Source organism: Ranitomeya imitator, chromosome 10 (genome assembly GCF_032444005.1).
Source record: "Ranitomeya imitator isolate aRanImi1 chromosome 10, aRanImi1.pri, whole genome shotgun sequence".
NCBI classification, from domain to species: Eukaryota; Metazoa; Chordata; class Amphibia; order Anura; family Dendrobatidae; genus Ranitomeya; species Ranitomeya imitator.
This window is the reverse complement of record NC_091291.1, coordinates 40,971,493-40,994,362: the sequence shown is the minus strand read 5'-3', so window position 1 is coordinate 40,994,362 and position 22,870 is coordinate 40,971,493. Positions and strand designations below refer to the sequence as shown.

General features: G+C 40.6%; 1 protein-coding gene across 3 annotated transcripts in view; it reads left to right on the top strand.

Moving 5' to 3' along the window:
• PTPRH (protein tyrosine phosphatase receptor type H) overlaps positions 1 to 22,870 on the top strand; it is a 167,415-nt gene that overhangs the window by 110,988 nt on the left and 33,557 nt on the right. Inside the window, exons 7-8 of one of the 3 annotated variants that reach the window (XM_069740841.1) lie at positions 4,682 to 4,942; positions 6,241 to 6,501. The exons of 1 other annotated variant lie outside the window; for it this stretch is intronic. In XM_069740841.1, coding sequence (XP_069596942.1) covers positions 4,682 to 4,942; positions 6,241 to 6,501 — 522 coding nt within the window. The remainder of the gene's footprint in view (positions 1 to 4,681; positions 4,943 to 6,240; positions 6,502 to 22,870) is intronic. One more of the 3 variants, XM_069740842.1, reaches the window with a different exon arrangement.

Here is a 22,870-nt window from a genome sequence, read left to right as displayed (position 1 = left end):
AACCTGTATAGGCCTGTGTAAAACATAGATTGCCCACGCCTCACCTTACAACATAAATTCACTGTGGTTTATCACATCTTTGGGAAGCTGAGTTCAAATTCCCTAGCCACATCCACGGCGGATTACTGCCACACCCATTCTCAATCAAGAAATCACTTAAATAGGACCTGCCTGACAAAGTGCAGGAGACCAAAAGTTGCTCAAAAGCTAGACATCATGTTGTAATCTAAAGAAATTCTGGAACATATGAGAAACAAAGTAATTGAGATATATCAGTCTGAAAAAAGTTCTAGAGCCATTTATAAATCTATGGAACTCCGGCGAATCAGAGTGAGAGCAATTATCCACAAATGGCAAAAGCGTGGAACAGTGGTGAACCTTCCCGGGAGGGGTCTGCATTCAAAAATTGCACCAAGAGCACAGCGAAGACTCATCCAAGAGGTCACAAAAGATGCCACAGCAACATTCAAAGAACTGCAGGTCTCACTTGCCTCAGTTAGTCAGGGTTCATGATTCACCATAAGAACGAGACTGGACAAATATGCCCTGCATGGCAGAGTTCCAAGATGAAAACCATTGCTGAGTAATAAGAACATAAAGGCTCATCTCAGTTTTGTCAGAAAACATCTTGATGATCCCCAGGACTTTTGGGAGAATACTCTGTGGACTAACGATGCAAAAGTTAAACTTTTTGGTAAGTGTATATCCCATTACTTCTGGCGTAGAAGTAATACAGCATTTCAGAAAAGGAACATCATACCAACAGTAAAATATGGTGGTGATAGTTTGATGGTCTGGGGCTGTTTTGCTGATTCAGGACCTGGAAGACAATGCTGTGGTAAATGGAAACATGAGTTCTGCTGTCTACCAAGAAATCCTAAAGTAGAATGTCCTGCCATCTGTTTGTGGTCTCAAACGGAAGGGCATTTGGGTTATGCAGAAGGACAGTTATCCAAAACACACCAGCAAGTCCACCTGTGAATGGTTTCAAGAAATAAAATTAATACTTTCAAGTGGCGTAGTCAAAGTCCTGATCTTAATCTGACTGAGATTCTGTGGCAGGACCTTTAAAAAGGCTGTTCATGCTTGGAAACCCTCCAATGTGGCTGATTTGCAGCAATTCTGCAAAGGTGAGCGGGCCAAAATTCCTCTACAGCGTTGTATAAGACTCATTGCCAGGTAAATGCTTGATAGCAGTTGTTGCTGCTAAGAGTGGCCCAACCAGTTATTAGGTTTAGAAGTTAATCACTTTTTCACACAGGGCCCTGTAAGTTTGGATTTCTTTTTCCCTTAATAATAAAGACCTTCATTTATAAACTGCATTTTGTGTTTACTTGTGTTATCTTTGTCTAATATTAATATTGAGTGTGACAAACATGCAAATGAATAGGAAATCAGGAAGGGGAAAACACTTTTTCTTACAAATGTATGTCATTGGTATAAGTATATGAACCTTCAGAACTAGCGAATAATTTGAAGGCGTGTTTTAAAGTCAGGTGTTTTCAATCAATTGGTTGACAATGAGGTATGAGTGAGTGACCTGATTTATTTAAAGAATAGGGAAATATGAAAAATTGACCTGCACAACACATGTTTGTGAGAGTGAAAAGATTTCTGAGAAACTGAGAAAAACTGTTGACTGGAAAAAGATTTTAAAATCCTCTCTAAATAGTTTGGCTTCTACCAATGTATAGTCAGATTATGTTCAAATGGATGAAATTAAAAACCATTTTTACCCACCATATGAATAGTCTACCAACATAGATCACTGCAAAAGTAAGGAAACCAAGGTAACCTCTAAGCAACTAAAGGCCTCTCCCAAATTAGCTAGTGTTAATGTTCATGAGTCCATCATCAGGAAGACTATAAACATCATTGGTGTCCATGGCAGAATTTCAAGGAGAAAGCCACTGCTCTCCAAAAAGAACATTGTTGCCTGTCCGCAGTTTACTAAAGATCTCCTGGACAAGCCAGTAGACTATTCGAACGTTTTTTTTTAAGATGGATGAAACCAATGTAATGCTGTTTTACAGCATTACAAACTTATACCATGTATGAAATATGGTGGTGATAGTATCATAGTTTGGTCCTGTTTTTCTGTATCTGGACCCTCGTTGATGAAACAATAAATTGTGAATTATACCAGAAAATTGTAAAGGAAAATATCAGGAATGGATACTTGTTCATGAGCTGAATAGTAAGAAGAGGTAGGTTACACAGCAAGACAATGACTCAAAGCACACAATATGTTCTACAAAAGAAAAGGTTAAAGAAGAAGAAGAAGAAGAAGAAAGCTAATCTTTTGATATGGCAAAATCAAAGTTCTGACCTTAAATCATACAGAAATATTGTGGAAGGACCTGATGCAAGTAGTTCATGGGAGAAAACCCAGTAACATAACAATTGAGGTGGTTCAGTAGGAAGGAATTGGCTAAAACTCCTCCAAGTTGATGTCCTGGCCTAATCAACAATCACTGAAAATGTTTGCATGCATTTATTGCTCAATGAGGATATCACATGAGCAAGGGTTCACATACTTTTGTCACTCACAATCATGTGATATTGGATCATTTTCCTTTTTAAAAAAATAAATATAAAAAGTCTAATATTTTTTATTTTATTAGATTTTGGTTTTCTTTATCTACTTCTAGGACTTGAGTGAACATCTGATGTAGTTTTAGGCAAAATACATGGAAAATTATGAACGATCCACAAACTTTCAGTTTAGTGTGTATGTATATACTGTATATATTATACACACACAGTTATGGACAAAAATATTGGCACCCTTCAAATTGTTCCACAAAATAAATGATTTCTCCCAGAAAACTTTTGCAAGCACAAGTTTTGTTATACATATGTTTGTGTATTGGGAAAACTTAAAAAAAAATGAGAATAAGAGTCAAAAACCCAAAATGGGCCTAAGAAAGTTGTTGGCACCTTCAACTTAATATTTGGTTGCACACCCTTTGGAATAAATAACTGCAGTCACGTCCTATAACAATCAACAAGCTTCTTACACCTCTCAGCTGGAATTTTGGAGCACTCTTCTTTTGCAAACTGCTCCAGGTCTCTCATATTTCACCTTCTCCCAACAGCAATTTTAAGATCTCTCCACAAGTGTTCAATGGATTTAGATCCAGACTCATGGCCACTTAGCTGGCCACTTCAGAACTCTCCAGCGCTTTTTTCCCATCCATTTCTGGGTGCTTTTTGAATTATGTTTCGGGTCATTGTTCTGCTGGAAAACAAATGACCTAGGACGCAAACCCAGTTTTCTGACACCGGGCACTATATTGTGACCCAAAATCATTTAGTAATCTTAAGATTTCATGATACCTTGCACATAGTAAAGGCGACCAGTGCCAGAGGCAGCAAAATAATCACGAAACATCTTTGAACCTCCCCATGGTTGACTGTAGGTACTGTGTTCTTTTCTATATAGGCCTCAGTCCATTTTTGGTAAACAGTAGAATAATGTGCTTTACCAAAAAGCTCTATCTTGGTCTCATCTGTCCACAAGATGCTTTCACAGAAGGATTTTGGATTACTCACGCACATTTTGGAAAACTGCAAGCTAGCTTTGTTTTTTGTCTGTGTCATCAGTGGTGTCCTCATGGGTCTCTTCCCATAGTGTTTCATGTAATTCAAATGTTGACAGATACTTTGCGCTGACACTGATGCACCCTGAGCCTGCAGGACAGGTTGAATTTCTTTGGAACTTGATTGGTGCTGCTTATCCACTATCTGTACTATCCTGCATTGCAACCTTTCATTAGTTTTACTTTCATTCACATCCAAGAAGATTAACTACACTGGCATGGGTTGTAAAACTCTTGATTATGTTGAGCACCATAGAAAAGGGAACATCAAGAGCTCTGGAGATGGATTTGTAACATTGAGATTGTTGATATTGTTCAACAGTTTTGATTTCTAAGTCCTCTGACAGTTCTCTTCTCCTGTTTCTGTTCTCCGTGCTTAGTGTGGCACACACAGACACAGAATGCAAAGATTGAGTCAACTTCCCCCCTTTTTATCTGGTTTCAGGCATGATTTTCATATTTCCCACACCTGTTACTTGCCACAGGTGAGTTTGAACGAACATCACATCGTTGAAACAAAGTTGTTTATCCAAAACTTTGGAAAGATGCCAACAATGTTGTGCAGCCCATTTGCCTTTTTTCCCTGTTTTCTTTGTGTTGTTCCAATACAGACAAAGGAAATAAACATGTGTATAACAAAACATGTAATTGCAATAATTTTATGGGAGAAATACTTCATTTTCTGTAACAATTTCAAGAGTGCCAACACTTTCGGCCATGATGACTGTGTATACAGAATGGAGAAGTTCTGGGCTGGCATTTGGCAAGTGAATATTTATTGTGGCACAGCTACATGTATTAGCTTGTGCTTGCAGCCATTGGTTTCTTGTACGTGACTGCCCATTATTTTACCTATTGAAAAAATGGCAAAATGTTTTATCTCTGTAAATCATTGTTACGGTAATTCCCCCAAAAGGTGCCATAATGTACGTATTATGTTCATTTTAATTTTGGATAGAATGTGTCATTGTGTTCAAACTTTTACATTTACACCTTTTGAGAAAAAAATCCTTTTACTGAAACTTACGGCAAATAAAAAAGGGGTCACAATTTATAATTTTTGGTATTTATTTTCAAAGTGCCCTCCATTGTCACGAACGTACAGATAACAGCTGTATCAGACACATCCGTGAACCTCACATGGACACCGTCCTCTGACCCTAATAATAGCTCATACACCTATACTGTGAAATATGGGTCTAGTAATAAGGCTGATATAACGGCAAGCACCGTAGGGATAACCGGCCTATCCCCGGGAACAGTTTACAGCTTCACCGTCTATGCCGTCACCAGTAATGGAGCCTCTAGCAAACCATCTACTGCTGCCAACACAACAACATGTAAGTTCATGTCCTACACTGCGTTTTTAGGGTCTGCACTGCAATTATAGTAAAACTGTGGCAAATCCCCTCATCTGTCTGTTTCACGGAAGTAACTTAGACACAACTTGGGTTGTGCTGTAGAAATACTGTAGATCTATTTGTAAAGATTACTGATTATTACCATGCACAAGCAAGAAAAAGGAGAATAAAATGTACAGAGCTAATGTTCCTAGAGATATAGCTGATGCCCCCAACCATTCAGACATAGAAATGCTTGTTTGACATAGAAACTACATATACGTTACAAAATGAAAATTACTGGAGTGAAACTGTGCCAAATTTTGAGACTTTCTTTAAAAAAAAAGTTGCAATTGTTCGGCCAAGAACATCTGGAATCGCTAAATTCTGCCCAAAAAGCAAAAAATAAAAAAACACAGGTGGGCACACATAAAATAGACTTAAAAAAGTGGAAAATAGAATAATTGAGTGTAAACAAATAAAGGTGCAAAATGAAAGAAAAAAGCAACTAATTAGTAATTGTATTTGTGCCTATTTTATTCTATCTTTGTCTAGTTTATATGTTCTCACCAGTTTTTCTTTTGTTTGTTTTTTCAATTTGTGAGTGGAATTTAGGAATTCCCGATGTTTTCGCCTGATTCATCAGTTGCAACTTCTTACAAAATGACAAAATTGAGCAAACCTTTAGTTATGTTGTATTTCTGTACTATTGGTGGTTCTGGTGTTGTATTCATGTACTAATGGTGTTCTGGTAATGTGCTCATGTACTATTTTGTTTATGGTGATGTATTTATCTACTAATGGTGGTTCAGGTGATATATTAAAATGCTGATGCTAGTTCTAGTGATGAATTTCTGGTACTAATTGTCATTTTGATGTTATATTTCAATATGGGTGGAGGTTCTGGTGATGTATTCATGTACTAATGGTGGTTCTGGATATGCATTTCTGTGCTGTTAATGGTTCTAATCCTGTACACATGTAGCAATCCATAACTTGGCAGATAACCCAAAACATGTTTACTTTAATAAAGTATTGTGCCATCTCAAAAGTTAAGAGTTACTACATCTATATTTGTTATGAATATTAAATAAAAAATTAAGAACTGTGGCATGCCAAATCCAAACAGCATATAATAATATATAATAAGCATAATTATAATAATAATAAGTATAAAATACTTACTGAGAGATTTATTCTGCAGATGGTATTCTGTAGATAATTATTTTTATTGGCACTACTACATACTAAATAGAAAAGGGCTCGTAATTTACAATTTTTGGCATTTATTTTCCAAGTGCCCTCCACTGTCACAAACGTACAGATAACGGCTGTATCAGACACATCCGTGAACCTCACGTGGACACCGTCCTCTGACCCGAATAATAGCTCATACACCTATACTGTGAAATATGGGTCTAGTAATAAGACTGATATAACGACAAGCTCCACATGGATAACCGGCCTATCCCCGGGAACAGATTACAGCTTCACCGTCTATGCCGTCACCATTAATGGAATTACCAGCAAACCATCTACTGCTGCCAACACAACAACACGTAAGTTCATGTCTATGTGTTATACTGTTTTTCTAGCTTCAATTTTAAGATGGGCTTCTTTCTCATTAACTATTTTATTGACTTTTTGAGCAAAAGGATGCGACTTTTTGAATGATGTGCAAAAAAAATCTCTGCAGACTGAAGTTGTGCCATATTTTGAGACTTTTTAAAAAGTTGCAATTGGTGAAGTAGCTAATGACAACTGGAATCGCTAAACTCCGTGCACAAAGCAAAAAGAAACAAATGGTTAGCACCCATAAAATACGCTTAAAGGGAACCTGTCACCTGAATTTGGTGTGACCGGTTTTCGGTCATATGGGCGGGGTTTTCGGGTGTTTGATTCACCCTTTCCTTACCGGCTGGCTGCATGCTGGCCGCAGTATTGGATTGAAGTTCATTCTCTGTCCTCCATAGTACATGCCTGCGCAAGGCAATCTTGCCTTGCGCATGTGCAGTATGCTTTGCCCAACTGCGGGCAAAGCTGAAAAGCATTAGTGCGCATGCGCCTGCGCACTATGTCCCGGAACACAGCAAATAATGCGCCGGCGCATGCACACTAATGCTTTTCGGCTTTGCCCGCAGTTGGGCAAAGCATACTGCGCGTGCGCAAGGCAAGTTTGCCTTGCGCAGGCGTGTACTATGGAGGACAGAGAATGAACTTCAATCCAATATTGCGGCCAGCATGCAGCCAGCGGGTAACGAAAGGGTGAATCAAACACCCGAAAACCCCGCCCATATGACCGAAAACCGGGCCCACCAAATTCAGGTGACAGGTTCCCTTTAAAGGAGCAAATAGAAAAGGTACAAAATACAAAAGGCTGGAAAAAATAGAGGCGCAAAGGCAGTAAGTATTGAATTAGGATTTAAGGTTTTTTTTAGCACTTTCTTGTGTTTTTTCTTTGAATTTTTATGTAGAGGATGTTTTCACTGAGCGCCTGTACTTGGTTTGAACAGTCTTTCTTCGCTGACAGTCCTTTCGACCCCTTCATTCGGCGGCCAATTTCAATTTTTGCATTTGCGTTTTTTTCCTCCTCTTCTTCCCAGAGCCATAACTTTTATTTTTCTGCCCATATTGACATATAATGGCTTCTCTTCTTGCAGGACGAGTTGGTACTTTGGAAGGACACTATTAATTTTAACACATAGTGTACTGGAAAATGGGAAAAGAATTCCGTGTGTGGTAAAAGGGTGAAAATAAAACATTGACTGACATTGTTTTTTTGGGAATCGTTTTTACAGTGTACATTTTTGCAGTTAAAATGTACATGCAGTATTAATCTCCTCATCAATATGATTACAGTGATAGTCAACATTTCCAATTTTTTTCATTATTTTAGTGGTGAAAAAAAAATCAGAATTTTGCAAAAAATGTTGTTTTTGACTTGTGTTACCGTTTTCCAAGATCCGTAACATTTTTGTTTTTCTGACAATGGAGATGTGTTCTGGCATATGTTCTGGGGGGCGAGGCAAGGTTTTTATTTGTACCATTTTAGAATAGATTTGACTTTTTGATCCTTTGTGACAGCCTTTTTTGTGGAATTGTGGATCTTAATTTTAATTAAGTACCGCATATGTGTGTTTTTTTTTTTTAAAAAGATTTATATCTTTATTTTCAATAGGGGGAAAGGTGATTTTTTTTATATATATATTTCTTCCAGATTTCTTTAAAAAAAAATTTTTTTTTTAACTTTTTGCAATTATTGTTGGCCCCCTTAGGGGACTTGAACATGCAATCGTCCAATCGTTTGTGCTATAGACAGTGATGCGACAGCATCGCTGCATATAGCAGAAATCACAAAAGAAGTATTTGGCACAACTTTGCTCCACTTCCCCTGGTGTTTTTTTAAGTATGCCAACATTTTTATGCAATTTTTGCAACTGGTTCTGGTGATGTATTTCTGTGCTCACCGGAGTTCTGGTGATTAATTCATATTCTGATGGTAGTTCTATGTTTCTGTACATTTGGTAGTTGTGATGTATTTTTGTACTGTTCTCGTGATGTATTACTGTACTAATCGTGGTTCTGGTGATGTATTACTGTACTAATCGTGGTTCTGGTGATATATTACTGTACTAATCGTGGTTCTGGTGATATATTACTGTACTAATCGTGGTTCTGGTGATATATTACTGTACTAATCGTGGTTCTGGTGATATATTACTGTACTAATCGTGGCTCTGGTGATGTATTACTGTACTAATCGTGGCTCTGGTGATGTATTACTGTACTAATCGTGGCTCTGGTGATGTGCATTACTGTACTAATCGTGGCTCTGGTGATGTGCATTACTGTACTAATCGTGGTTCTGGTGATGTGCATTACTGTACTAATCATGGTTCTGGTGATTTATTTATGTACTCAAGGTGGTTCTGGTGATGTATTTATGTACTCAAGGTGGTTCTGGTGATGTACTCCTGTACTAACAGTGGTTCTGGTGTTGTATTTCTGTACTTCTAGTGGCTTTGGTGATTAATTTCATTACAGTTGGTGGTTATGTCTAAGTATTTATGTACCAATTGTGGTTTTCATGTTATATTTCTGTATGGTTGGTGGTTCTGGTGATGTATTCCTGTAATGTTGGTGGCTCTGGTGATGCATTTCTATGCTGTTAATGGTTCCAATCCTGTACACATATAGCAATCAATATTTTGACAGATAACCTGACACATGGCTATCTTAATAAAGTATTGTGCTTTCTGAAAACTTTTTAGTATTTCTGTCTTCTAAGAGTCCTCTTCTGTCACGAACTTGTAGGTTGCATCTGTAACAAACACTTCTGTGACCCTCAAGTGGACACCGTCCTCTGACCCTAATAACAGCTCATACACTTACTGTATACTGTGAAATATGGGTCTAATAATAAGACTGGTATAAATGCAAGTACCACAGTAGTAACAGGCCTAGCCCCAGGAACAGATTACAGCTTCACCGTCTTTGCTGCCACCACTAATGGAACTTATAGCAATCCATCTAATACTGCTAATACAACAACACGCAAGTTCATATCTATGAGTTACGCTGTTTAATACTGTTTTTGTAGCCCAGTTTTACATACAATTGTGGTAAAATCGTAGCAGATCCTCTACTCTCTGTCCTAGTGAAGACTTGGGTTGGGTTGTGGTGGATATATGCATACATTTGTAGAGATAAAGGATTATTACCTTGCACAAACAATTAAAAAAAAGAATAGAGGATACAAAGGCATTGAGCGTTCCTAGAGATAAAGTTGCCAGCAGAGTTCCTGAGTCAGAGATGTAGTTACAGTAGATGTTCTGCTTAAGGGGTTGAAACATCTGAGTAGGTCCTTATCCATGTACCCATGTTTACAACCATAGTGGCGCATGCTATTGCTGAAAATCTCTATACAAAGACTAACTCTGATATTGCTGACATATGGCGACCATATAGTGGTAGATAATAATGCCAGTATATAGTGACTCACAGATTATGTTCTTTTTTTTATGGGTTTTGTCACTTTTCCAGTCTTTTCAATCTAAGTCAGACGACCATGACCAGTTCTTCCAGCCTCGATTTGTCTGCAGAGTTTACAACAAAGCCACGTTTGACTTCACAGTTCCAGCACCGTCCCCATCTATTCTCAATCTGCACAAGCTACTGCCTCCCATTGACACCCCCAATATAATGTTTTCTGCTGCTTAGTTGTCCCTATGAATGCACCTGCTATGCGGCACAAAAACAGTCCTCCTCTTAGTGTCCCATATAATAATGTCTAACATTGGTACAATTGCTACATGAGAAAATATTATTTCACTGTATAAGTACACTAGAAAACATTTTGTGCCCAAGAAAGTAATAATTCTCATATGCCCCTAAAATAATAATGCCTTTTAAATGATCATTTAATATTGAATAATGTTCACAGAGTCCTCGAATGTACAGCTCTCCTATACACAGTACAATTCTCCCTATACACACTATGATGGGCCCATAGCTCTTCTGCGCACAGTATGATGGGCCCATAGCTCTTCTGCGCACAGTATGATGGGCCCATAACTCTTCTGTACACAGTATGATGGGCCCATAGCTCTTCTGTACACAGTATGATGGGTCCATAGCTCTTCTGTACACAGTATGATGGGCTCATAGCTCTTCTGTACACAGTATGATGGCCTCATAGCTCTTCTGTACACAATATGATGGGCTCATAACTCTTCTGTACACAGTATGATGGGCTCATAGCTCTTCTGTACACAGTATGATGGGCCCATAGCTCTTCTGTACACAGTATGATGGGCTCATAGCTCTTCTGTACACAGTATGATGGCCTCATAGCTCTTCTGTACACAATATGATGGGCTCATAACTCTTCTGTACACAGTATGATGGGCTCATAGCTCTTCTGTACACAGTATGATGGGCCCATAGCTCTTCTGTACACAGTATGATGGACCCATAGCTCTTCTGTACACAGTATGATGGACCCATAGCTCTTCTGCACACAGTATGATGGCCTCATAGCTCTTCTGTACACAGTATGATGGCCTCATAGCTCTTCTGTACACAGTATGATGGGTCCATAGCTCTTCTCTACACAGTATGATGGGCCCATAGCTCTTCTGTACACAGTATGATGGGCCCTCAGCTCCTCTGTACACAGTATGATGGGCCCATAGCTCTTCTGTACACAGTATGATGGGCCCTCAGCTCCTCTGTGCACAGTATGATGGGCCCATAGCTCTTCTGCGCACAGTATGATGGGCCCATAGCTCTTCTGCACACAGTATGATGGGCCCATAGCTCTTCTGTACACAGTATGATGGGCCCATAGCTCTTCTGCACACAGAATGATGGGCCCATAGCTCTTCTGCGCACAGTATGATGGGCCCATAGCTCTTCTGCGCACAGTATGATGGGCTCATAGCTCTTCTGCACACAGTATGATGGGCCCATAGTGTTGTGAATTCTGTGGCTGAGTTCACTTCTGTGGTCACAAGTGGTATTGCAGTCTCTGGGCTTCCTCCCTCAGGTGTTTTGGTGAGCTCGTTGGCTGCCTTGCTATTTAGCTCCACCTGAGTCTGTCTTCCTTGCTCCTTGTCAGTGTTCCAGTGTTGGATCTGAGCTACTGCATCTTTCCTTGGGCCTGCTGCTCTGCTAGATAAGTGCTTCTAGTTTGTTTTCTGTTTTTTTCTGTCCAGCTTGCTATTGTCTTTTGCTGGAAGCTCTGAGAAGCAGAGGGGTGCACCGCCGTGCTGTTAGTTCGGCACGGTGGGTCTTTTTGCCCCTTTGCGTGGTTTTCGTTTTAGGGTTTTTTGTAGACTGCATAGTTCTCTTTGCTATCCTCGCTCTGTCTAGAATATCGGGCCTCACTTTGCTGAATCTATTTCATTCCTACGTTTGTCTTTTCATCTTGCTAACAGTCATTATATGTGGGGGGCTGCCTATTCCTTTGGGGTATTTCTCTGAGGTAAGTCAGGCTTGTATTTCTATCTTCAGGCTAGTCAGCTCCTCAGGCAGTGCCGAGTTGCATAGGTAGTTGTTAGGCGCAATCCACTGCTGCTTATAGTTGTGTGAGGATAGATCAGGTACTGCAGTCTACAGAGATTCCACGTCTCAGAGCTCGTCCTATTGTTTTTGGTTATTGCCAGATCTCTGTATGTGCGCTGATTACTGCACGCTGTGTTGCCTGATTGCCAGCCATAACAGTACAAGGAGCCACACCAATGATTCCCAATAGAGGGAAAAAAGAAATCCTGACATCATTTTTTTTTCTTAGCTCTGTCTTCAGTCTTTTTTTTCCCCTAGACATTAGAGTGCTTCAGGACACAGCTGTGGACATGGATATTCAGGCTCTGTGCTCCTCAATGGATAATCTCGTTGTAAATGTACAAAAGATTCAAGATACTATTGATCAGAAATCGATGCTAGAACCAAGAATTCCGATTCCTGATTTGTTTTTTGGTGACAGAACTAAGTTCCTGAGCTTCAGAAATAATTGTAAGCTATTTTTGGCCTTGAAACCTCATTCTTCTGGTAATCCTATTCAACAGGTTTTGATTATTATTTATTTTTTGCGCGGCGACCCACAGGACTGGGCGTTTTCTCTTGCACCAGGAGATTCTGCATTGAGTAATGTTGATGCATTTTTCCTGGCGCTCGGATTGCTTTACGATGAGCCTAATTCAGTGGATCAGGCTGAGAAAAATCTGCTGGCTTTATGCCAGGGTCAGGATGATGTAGAAGTATATTGTCAGAAATTTAGGAAATGGTCAGTACTCACTCTGTGGAATGAATCTGCACTAGCGGCTTTGTTCAGAAAGGGTCTCTCTGAAGCTCTTAAGGATGTAATGGTGGGATTTCCTATGCCTGCTGGTTTGAATGAGTCTATGTCCTTGGCCATTCAGATCGGTCGTCGCTTGCGCGAGCGTAAATCTGTGCACCATCTGGCGGTACTGCCTGAGAGTAAACCTGAGCCTATGCAGTGCGACAGGACTATGACTAAAGTAGAACGGCAAGAACACAGACGTCTGAACAGACTGTGTTTCTATTGTGGTGATTCTACTCATGCTATTTCTAATTGTCCTAAACGCACTAGGCGGTTCGATAGCTCTGCCGTTATTGGTACTGTACAGTCCAAATTCCTTTTGTCCATTACCTTAATGTGCTCTTTGTCATCGTATTCTGTCATGGCGTTTGTGGATTCAGGCGCTGCCCTGAATCTGATGGATTTGGATTATGCTAAACGTTGTGGATTTTTCTTGGAGCCTTTGCGGTGTCCTATTCCGTTGAGAGGAATTGATGCTACACCTTTGGCCAAGAATAAGCCTCAGTACTGGGCCCAGCTGACCATGTGCATGGCTCCTGCACATCAGGAAGTTATTCGCTTTCTGGTACTGCATAATTTGCATGATGTGGTCGTGTTGGGGTTGCCATGGCTACAAACCCATAATCCAGTATTGGATTGGAACTCTATGTCGGTAACCAGCTGGGGTTGTCAGGGAGTACATGGTGATGTTCCATTTTTGTCTATTTCGTCATCCATTCCTTCTGACATCCCAGAGTTCTTGTCGGACTTTCAGGATGTATTTGAAGAGTCCAAGTCTGATGCCCTACCTCCGCATAGGAATTGTGATTGTGCTATCAATTTGATTCCTGGTAGTAAATTCCCTAAGGGTCGTTTATTTAATTTGTCCGTACCTGAACACACCGCTATGCGCAGTTATGTGAAGGAGTCCCTGGAGAAGGGACATATTCGCCCATCGTCGTCACCATTGGGAGCAGGGTTCTTTTTTGTAGCCAAGAAGGATGGTTCGCTAAGACCGTGTATTGATTACCGCCTTCTTAATAAGATCACTGTTAAGTTTCAGTATCCCTTGCCATTGATTTCTGACTTGTTTGCTCGGATTAAGGGGGCTAGTTGGTTTACTAAGATTGATCTTCGTGGTGCGTATAATCTGGTGAGAATCAGGCAGGGAGATGAATGGAAAACGGCATTTAATACGCCCGAGGGTCATTTTGAGTATCTGGTGATGCCGTTCGGACTTGCCAATGCTCCATCTGTTTTTCAGTCTTTTATGCATGACATTTTCCGTGAGTATCTGGATAAATTCTTGATTGTTTACTTGGATGACATTTTGATCTTCTCAGATGATTGGGAGTCTCATGTGAAGCAAGTCAGAATGGTTTTCCAGGTACTGCGTGCTAATTCCTTGTTCGTGAAGGGATCAAAGTGTCTCTTCGGTGTGCAGAAAGTTTCATTTTTGGGGTTCATCTTTTCCCCTTCTACTATCGAGATGGATCCGGTTAAGGTTCAGGCCATCCAGGATTGGACTCAGCCGACATCTCTAAAAAGTCTGCAGAAATTCCTGGGCTTTGCTAATTTTTATCGTCGCTTCATCTGTAATTTTTCTAGCATTGCCAGACCATTGACCGATTTGACCAAGAAGGGTGCTGATTTGGTTAATTGGTCTTCTGCTGCCGTGGAAGCTTTTCAGGAGTTGAAGCGTCGTTTTTGCTGTGCCCGTGTTGTGTCAACCTGATGTTTCTCTTCCGTTCCAGGTCGAGGTTGATGCTTCTGAGATTGGTGCAGGGGCGGTTTTGTCACAGAGAGGTTCTGGTTGCTCAGTGTTCAAACCATGTGCTTTCTTTTCCAGGAAATTTTCTGCTGCTGAGCGTAATTATGATGTGGGCAACCGAGAGTTGCTGGCCATGAAGTGGGCATTCGAGGAGTGGCGTCATTGGCTTGAGGGTGCTAAGCATCGCGTGGTGGTATTGACTGATCATAAGAACCTTACTTATCTTGAGTCTGCCAAGCGCTTGAATCCTAGACAGGCCCGTTGGTCGTTATTTTTTGCTCGTTTTGATTTTGTGATTTCATACCTTCCGGGCTCTAAAAATGTGAAGGCGGATGCTCTGTCTAGGAGTTTTGTGCCCGACTCTCCGGGGTTATCTGAGCCGGCGAGTATCCTCAAGGAAGGAGTCATTGTGTCTGCCATCTCCCCTGATTTGCGGAGAGTGTTGCAGAAATTTCAGGCTAATAAACCTGATCGTTGTCCGGCCGAGAAACTGTTCGTCCCTGATAGGTGGACTAGTAAAGTTATCTCTGAACTTCATTGTTCGGTGCTGGCCGGTCATCCAGGAATCTTTGGTACCAGGGAGTTGGTTGCTAGATCCTTCTGGTGGCCATCTCTGTCACGGGATGTGCGTGCTTTTGTGCAGTCCTGTGGAATTTGTGCTAGGGCTAAGCCCTGCTGTTCACGTGCCAGTGGGTTGCTTTTGCCCTTGCCGGTCCCGAAGAGGCCTTGGACACATATTTCGATGGATTTCATTTCTGACCTTCCCGTTTCTCAAAAAATGTCGGTCATTTGGGTGGTCTGTGATCGCTTTTCTAAAATGGTCCATCTGGTGCCCTTGGTTAAATTGCCTTCCTCCTCTGATTTGGTGCCTTTGTTCTTCCAGCATGTGGTTCGTTTACATGGCATTCCTGAGAATATTGTTTCTGACAGAGGTTCCCAGTTTGTCTCGAGGTTCTGGCGAGCCTTTTGTGGTAGGATGGGCATTGACCTATCTTTCTCCTCGGCCTTCCATCCTCAGACTAATGGCCAGACCGAACGAACCAATCAGACCTTGGAAACATATCTGAGATGTTTTGTTTCCGCTGACCAGGATGATTGGGTGTCATTTTTGCCGTTGGCTGAGTTCGCCCTTAATAATCGGGCCAGCTCGGCTACCTTGGTCTCTCCATTTTTCTGCAATTCTGGGTTCCATCCTCGTTTCTCTTCAGGACAGGTTGAGTCTTCGGACTGTCCTAGTGTGGATTCTGTGGTGGACAGGTTGCAGCAGATCTGGATTCAGGTAGTGGACAATTTGACCTTGTCCCAGGAGAAGGCTCAGCTTTTCGCTAATCGCAGACGCCGTGTGGGACCCCGACTTCGTGTTGGGGATCTGGTTTGGTTATCTTCTCGTCATATTCCTATGAAGGTTTCCTCTCCTAAATTTAAACCTCGTTTTATTGGTCCGTATAGGATTTCTGAGATTCTCAATCCGGTGTCTTTTCGTCTGACCCTCCCAGACTCCTTTTCCATACATAATGTATTCCATAGGTCGTTGTTGAGGAGATACGTGGCACCTATGGTTCCATCTGTGGAGCCTCCTGCCCCTGTTTTGGTGGAGGGGGAATTGGAGTATATTGTGGAGAAGATTTTGGATTCTCGTGTCTCTAGACGGAAACTCCAGTATCTGGTCAAATGGAAGGGTTATGCTCAGGAAGATAATTCCTGGGTTTTTGCCTCTGATGTCCATGCCCCAGATCTTGTTCGTGCCTTTCATGTGGCTCATCCTGGTCGGCCTGGGGGTTCTGGTGAGGGTTCGGTGACCCCTCCTCAAGGGGGGGGTACTGTTGTGAATTCTGTGGCTGAGTTCACTTCTGTGGTCACAAGTGGTATTGCAGTCTCTGGGCTTCCTCCCTCAGGTGTTTTGGTGAGCTCGTTGGCTGCCTTGCTATTTAGCTCCACCTGAGTCTGTCTTCCTTGCTCCTTGTCAATGTTCCAGTGTTGGATCTGAGCTACTGCATCTTTCCTTGGGCCTGCTGCTCTGCTAGATAAGTGCTTCTAGTTTGTTTTCTGTTTTTTTCTGTCCAGCTTGCTATTGTCTTTTGCTGGAAGCTCTGAGAAGCAGAGGGGTGCACCGCCGTGCTGTTAGTTCGGCACGGTGGGTCTTTTTGCCCCTTTGCGTGGTTTTCGTTTTAGGGTTTTTTGTAGACTGCATAGTTCTCTTTGCTATCCTCGCTCTGTCTAGAATATCGGGCCTCACTTTGCTGAATCTATTTCATTCCTACGTTTGTCTTTTCATCTTGCTAACAGTCATTATATGTGGGGGGCTGCCTATTCCTTTGATGTATTTCTCTGAGGTAAGTCAGGCTTGTATTTCTATCTTCAGGCTAGTCAGCTCCTCAGGCAGTGCCGAGTTGCATAGGTAGTTGTTAGGCGCAATCCACTGCTGCTTATAGTTGTGTGAGGATAGATCAGGTACTGCAGTCTACAGAGATTCCACGTCTCAGAGCTCGTCCTATTGTTTTTGGTTATTGCCAGATCTCTGTATGTGCGCTGATTACTGCACGCTGTGTTGCCTGATTGCCAGCCATAACACCATAGCTCTTCTGCACACAGAATGATGGGCCCACAGCTCTTATGTACACAGTATGATGGGCCCATAGCTCTTCTGTACAGACTATACATGTATAAAAATTTTTATATATATATATATATATATATATATATATATATATATATATATAATATATATATATACACATACACTATATAAAGCTGAATGTGTGTGTGTATGTCCGGGATTGGCATCTGCACCGTCGCAGCTACAGCCACAAAATTTTGCACAGTCACATGTCTGGACCCCGAGAGCATCATAGGCTATATTGTGAGGCGAAATTTTAACCCCGCGCGTTCCAATTCACCAAACAATTTTGCCCCTATCTACATAATGGGGAAAAAAGTGAAAGGAAAAGTGTTGGAAGCGTCGCAGCTACAGCAACAAAATTTTGCACAGTCACACGTCTGGACCCTGAGAGCGTCATAGGCTATGTTGTGAGGTGAAATTTTAACTCCGGCTTTCCAATTCACCAAACAATTTTGCCCCTATCTACATAATGGGGAAAAAGTGAAAGGAAAAGTGTTGGAGGCAAATTGACAGCTGCCAGATGTGAATAAGGGGGACTTAAAGAGTGAGAGTGATGGCGCCAAAGAGTATATACCGTACAGTTGCTAAGGTGGGACCCCGACATGGGATACTCACCACACACGGGGATATGAACACACACACAAAATGCGCAACACGCCACCACGTGCTTGAACACATATACCACCCTCAGCACACATTTCACCACACATACACCAACCTCGCCACATAAAAGTCGAAACACAAAAGTCGCCGCTCAAAACTCACTACACGCAAAACTCGCCACAAGTGCAAAACTCACCTCATGGAAAACTCGCCACACGCAAAACTTGCACATGCGGAAAAATTGCCACATGCACAAAATTTGCAACACATGCAAAAGTTGCCTCACACAAAACTTGCACATACTCAAAAGGCACCAGACATAAAACTCACCACGCGCAAAACTCGCCATGCGCAAAACTTGCTGCACACAACTTGCTACACTAACCTGTCACATGCAACTCGACACACAAAAAGTTGCTACACGCATGTTGCCACACAAAACTCATCTCACAAAACTCATCTCACAAAAGTCGCTACATGCATGTCGCCACACACAACTCAACACACAACTTGACAAACGAAACTCGCCCTAAAACACACACAAGTCTGGTATTAGCCTTCAAAAATAAAAATCTGTTTAATAAGCAGACAAACTACAAGAGCAACAAATGTACCATATAGGAAGTACGGCAGCTGTCAGTCACATGACCTATCTATTATGTGTATGTGTGAGCTAATATATACTGCCAGGGGGAGGGCTTCCTGTTGGCTGGGGATTTATCAGGCTGCCAATTTATCTTACAAATACTGAGGTAAAAATACTGAGCAAATAACGTGTTAACGAAGTCTAATACAGGAGATCACACAGGTATATACTATATACAGGGGAGATGACACACAGATATATACTATATACAGGAGAGATGACACACAGGTATATACTATATAAAGGAGGAGATGACATACAGGTACATACTATATACAGGAGGAGATGACATACAGGTATATACTATATACAGGAGGAGATGACACACAGGTATATACAGGAGCAGATTACCTACAGGTATATACTATATACCGGGGGAGATGACATACAGGTATATGCTATATATAGAAGATGACCTACAGGCATATACCATATACAGGAGGAGATGACACATAGATATATACTATATACAGGGGAGATGACACACAGGTATATACTATATACAGGAGGAGATGACATACAGGTATATACTATATATAGAAGGAGATGACATACAGGTATATACTATATATAGGAGGAGATGACATACAGGTATATACTATATATAGGAGGAGATGACATACAGGTATATACTATATACAGGGGAGATGACACACAGCAGGTATATACTATATACAGGGGAGATGACACACAGCAGGTATATACTATATACAGGAGATGACATACAGGTGTATACTATATATAAGGGAGATGACAAACATGTATATACTGAGGTGAAAATGAGAGGTGTGAGGTGAAAATGAAAAGGTGTGAGTGCAAAATGAGAGGAGTGAGGGAAAATAGTGTAGTGATCGGAAAATGACAGATGTGAGGTCGAAATGACAAGTGTTAGGTGGGAATGAGAGGAGTGAGGGAGAAAATGAGAGGTGTGAGGGAGAACATGAGAGATGTGAGGGGGAAAATTAAAGATGCGATTGGGAAAATGAGAGGCGTGATGGGAAAATAAGAGAAGTGACGTGCTATAACTAACCACAGATATTTACTATGCCCAGGCAACGCCGGGCTCTTCAGCTAGTGTGTGTGTATATATATATATATATATATATATATATATATATATATATATATATATATATATATATATATATATATATATATATATATATAATAAAAGATGGAAGATTGTAAGGACAATCAGTATGATGGACCCATATCTCTTCTATACACAGTATGATGGGCCCATAGCTCTTATGTACACAGTATGATGGGCCCATAGCTCTTCTGCACACAGTATGATGGGTCCATAGCTCTTCTGCACACAGTATGATGGGCTCATAGCTCTTCTGCACACAGAATGATGGGCCCATAGCTCTTATGTACACAGTATGATGGGCCCATAGCTCTTATGTACACAGTATGATGGGCCCATAGCTCTTATGTACACAGTATGATGGGCCCATAGCTCTTCTGTACAGAGTATACATGTATAAAAATTTTTATATATATATATATATATATATATATATATATATATATATATATATATATATATATATATAAAAGATGGAAGATTGTAAGGACAATCAGTATGATGGACCCATAGCTCTTCTGAACACAGTATGATGGGCCCATAGCTCTTCTGTACACAGTATGATGGGTCCATAGCTCTTCTGCACACAGAATGATGGGCCCATAGCTCTTCTGCACACAGTATGATGGGTCCATAGCTCTTCTGCACACAGAATGATGGGCCCATAGCTCTTATGTACACAGTATGATGGACCCATAGCTCTTCTGCACACAGTATGATGGGCTCATAGCTCTTCTGCACACAGTATGATGGGCCCATAGCTTTTCTGTACACAGTATGATGGGCCCATAGCTCTTCTGTACACAATATGATGGGCCCATAGCTCTTCTGTACACAATATGATGAGCCCACAGCTCCCAATAAATAGTAGGACACCCCACAGCTCGCTATAAGAAATATGATGCCTCACAGCTTTCTATATACCATACGATGTTCCTACAGCTCCATAATGAAAGCATGATGTCTAATACCCAGTACAATGCTTCCCACACTGTATGATGGTGCACACAGTAGTCCCCACACTTTATGATGCTCCCACAGTCCCACTACAAGTTCTATTAAAGTAAAAATAAATTAATAAATAAACACATATATATTAAGCAAACCCCAGATCCTGACGAGTACTCCAGTAGATATTGGCAAGGCATGGGTGGACCTGAGGAGGCAGAGGGTCAAAAAACCTCAAGTGATTCCAAAAAATCTACAGCAAGATTTTTGGCAGCAGGTACTGAGATTTCATTTTGTATGGTAAGGACTAAGGACCAGCACAGCCTCAAGAAATGAAAACCAGCTCATGCTTTGAGCCCATAAATATTCTTGGTCTCCTGAAATTTCATCCTGTGTTCCTAACCGGCATCATGTGGCCATTTTGTGAAAGGAGCAGCAACTTCTGAGTACACGGAAGGTCACTTAGCTGTATTCTTGGGTACGTGCAGTGCCTGTGTGCACCCCTCCTCGTACTCTGATTAAAATGATATAGACTACGGATGTTCAAATGCAAGAAGGAATGGAAGCTCCATAAGATGAAATCCAGCCAATAAATCTGCACTACGGCATGGCATTTCACACAGACGACTGCCATATCTGGTAATGAAGTATATTGCAAAATCTCTTCATTTTTCATTCAGCAATTGATTGTACAAAGCTAAGTTTTTAGTTAATTTTTTAATGACTGCACAAATATGCAGAAACTGGGCTGCCGTTAACAATAAGCAATAGGGGTTTTATCTCCTTGTAGTATGGTGATTTTATCTAGTCACATTATGGTGGTGATATGCAGTTACTTATATGCTGATATTTTTCCAGTACTGTATCTTTATACTGGTATTGTCCAAGTACAGTATGCTGGTATTATCCCGGTGCTGTATCTTTATGCTGGCATTATCTAAATGCTGTCTCTTTATGCTGGTATAGTCCAAGTACTGTGTGTTGGTATTATCCCAGTACTATATCCTTATACTGGTATTATCTAAGTACTGTATCTTTATGCTGGTTTAGTCCAAATACTGTGTGCTGGTATTATACCAGTACTGTATCTTTATGCTGGCATTATATAAATGCTGTCTTTTTATGCTGGTATATTCCAAGTCCTGTGTGTTGGTATTATCCCAGTACTATATCTTTTATATTGGCATTATATAAGTGCTGTATCTTTATGCTGGTGTTGTTCAAGTATTGTATGCTGGTATTATCCCAGTACTGTGTCTTTATACTGGTATTATCTAAGTGCTGTATCTTTATGCTGGTATAGTCCAAATACTGTGTACTGGTATTATCCCGATACTGCATCTTTATGCTGGTATTGTTCAAGGACTGTGTGTTGGTATTATCCCAGTACAGTATCTTTATACTGGTATTATCCTTGTCTTGTATGTTTATGCTGATATTATCCAAATACTGTATGCTGGAATTGTCAAATTGCATTATGGGGGTTATTTAGTAACAGCATGGTGGTGTTGTCCAGTGGTAATAATATTAATCTATGTATTATTTTTGGTGCAAGGGCTAATCTGTATATAGAAATTCTAGATTCAGCATATTGTGCCCTATGTTTCCCAAAAGATCGTATGTTTCTTGGGGAAACACAGTCCACACAACTGAAACCAATGGACCATTCTGTATGGTTGGAAACTGACAAGTAACTTTACATTTAGAAATACTTTGTTATGGCTAACAGATCTAGTGTGTTATTACAATTGCTCAAGAAAAAGGGATCATGATGATACCGGGAATAAATGTGCCTTTAGTGGGGGCACACTTAGTCTTCGTGCTTAGGGCATTGTACGCTGTAAACAGAGTCCTCCATAATATATTCTTGTTTTATCAGAAAGCTTGTCTCAATATTTCCCAAAAAATATATTTCTAAGGCCTAATCATATTCATACTGCAATATACAATTTCACTACGCCAATATATTAACATTTCGAAAACGAAGAAATCATGTCCTGATGGGGTAAGTGAAATCACGGAATCAGTGTGTCCAAGTCACAGGGCTACAATTCAATGGACGTAAAAGAGAATCTCCTATTAGCTCTTTAGAATGTCAAGTCTTCATCAATTCTAAGTAAACAATAACATGGGAGCCTTAGAAAATTTCTTTGTAAAGACAAGATGGCCTTTAAGATTTTGCGTTGGCAGAAATGTGATCCATTCTAATGTGGTATTAATATAATTTCTTTGTACTAGCTGTTCCTATAGGTAGGCATGTCACATAAGGGAATATCTAATTATGTCTGCAAGCCTAAGGTACTGTATGATGAAATATGAGGAAAACTATCAAATCCGCACCAGACGCCAACACAACGGAAAATAAAAAATAATAAAATTTCCATAAATGTGAAAAGTATACAAAAGTATGTGTAGGTTGAAAACAAAG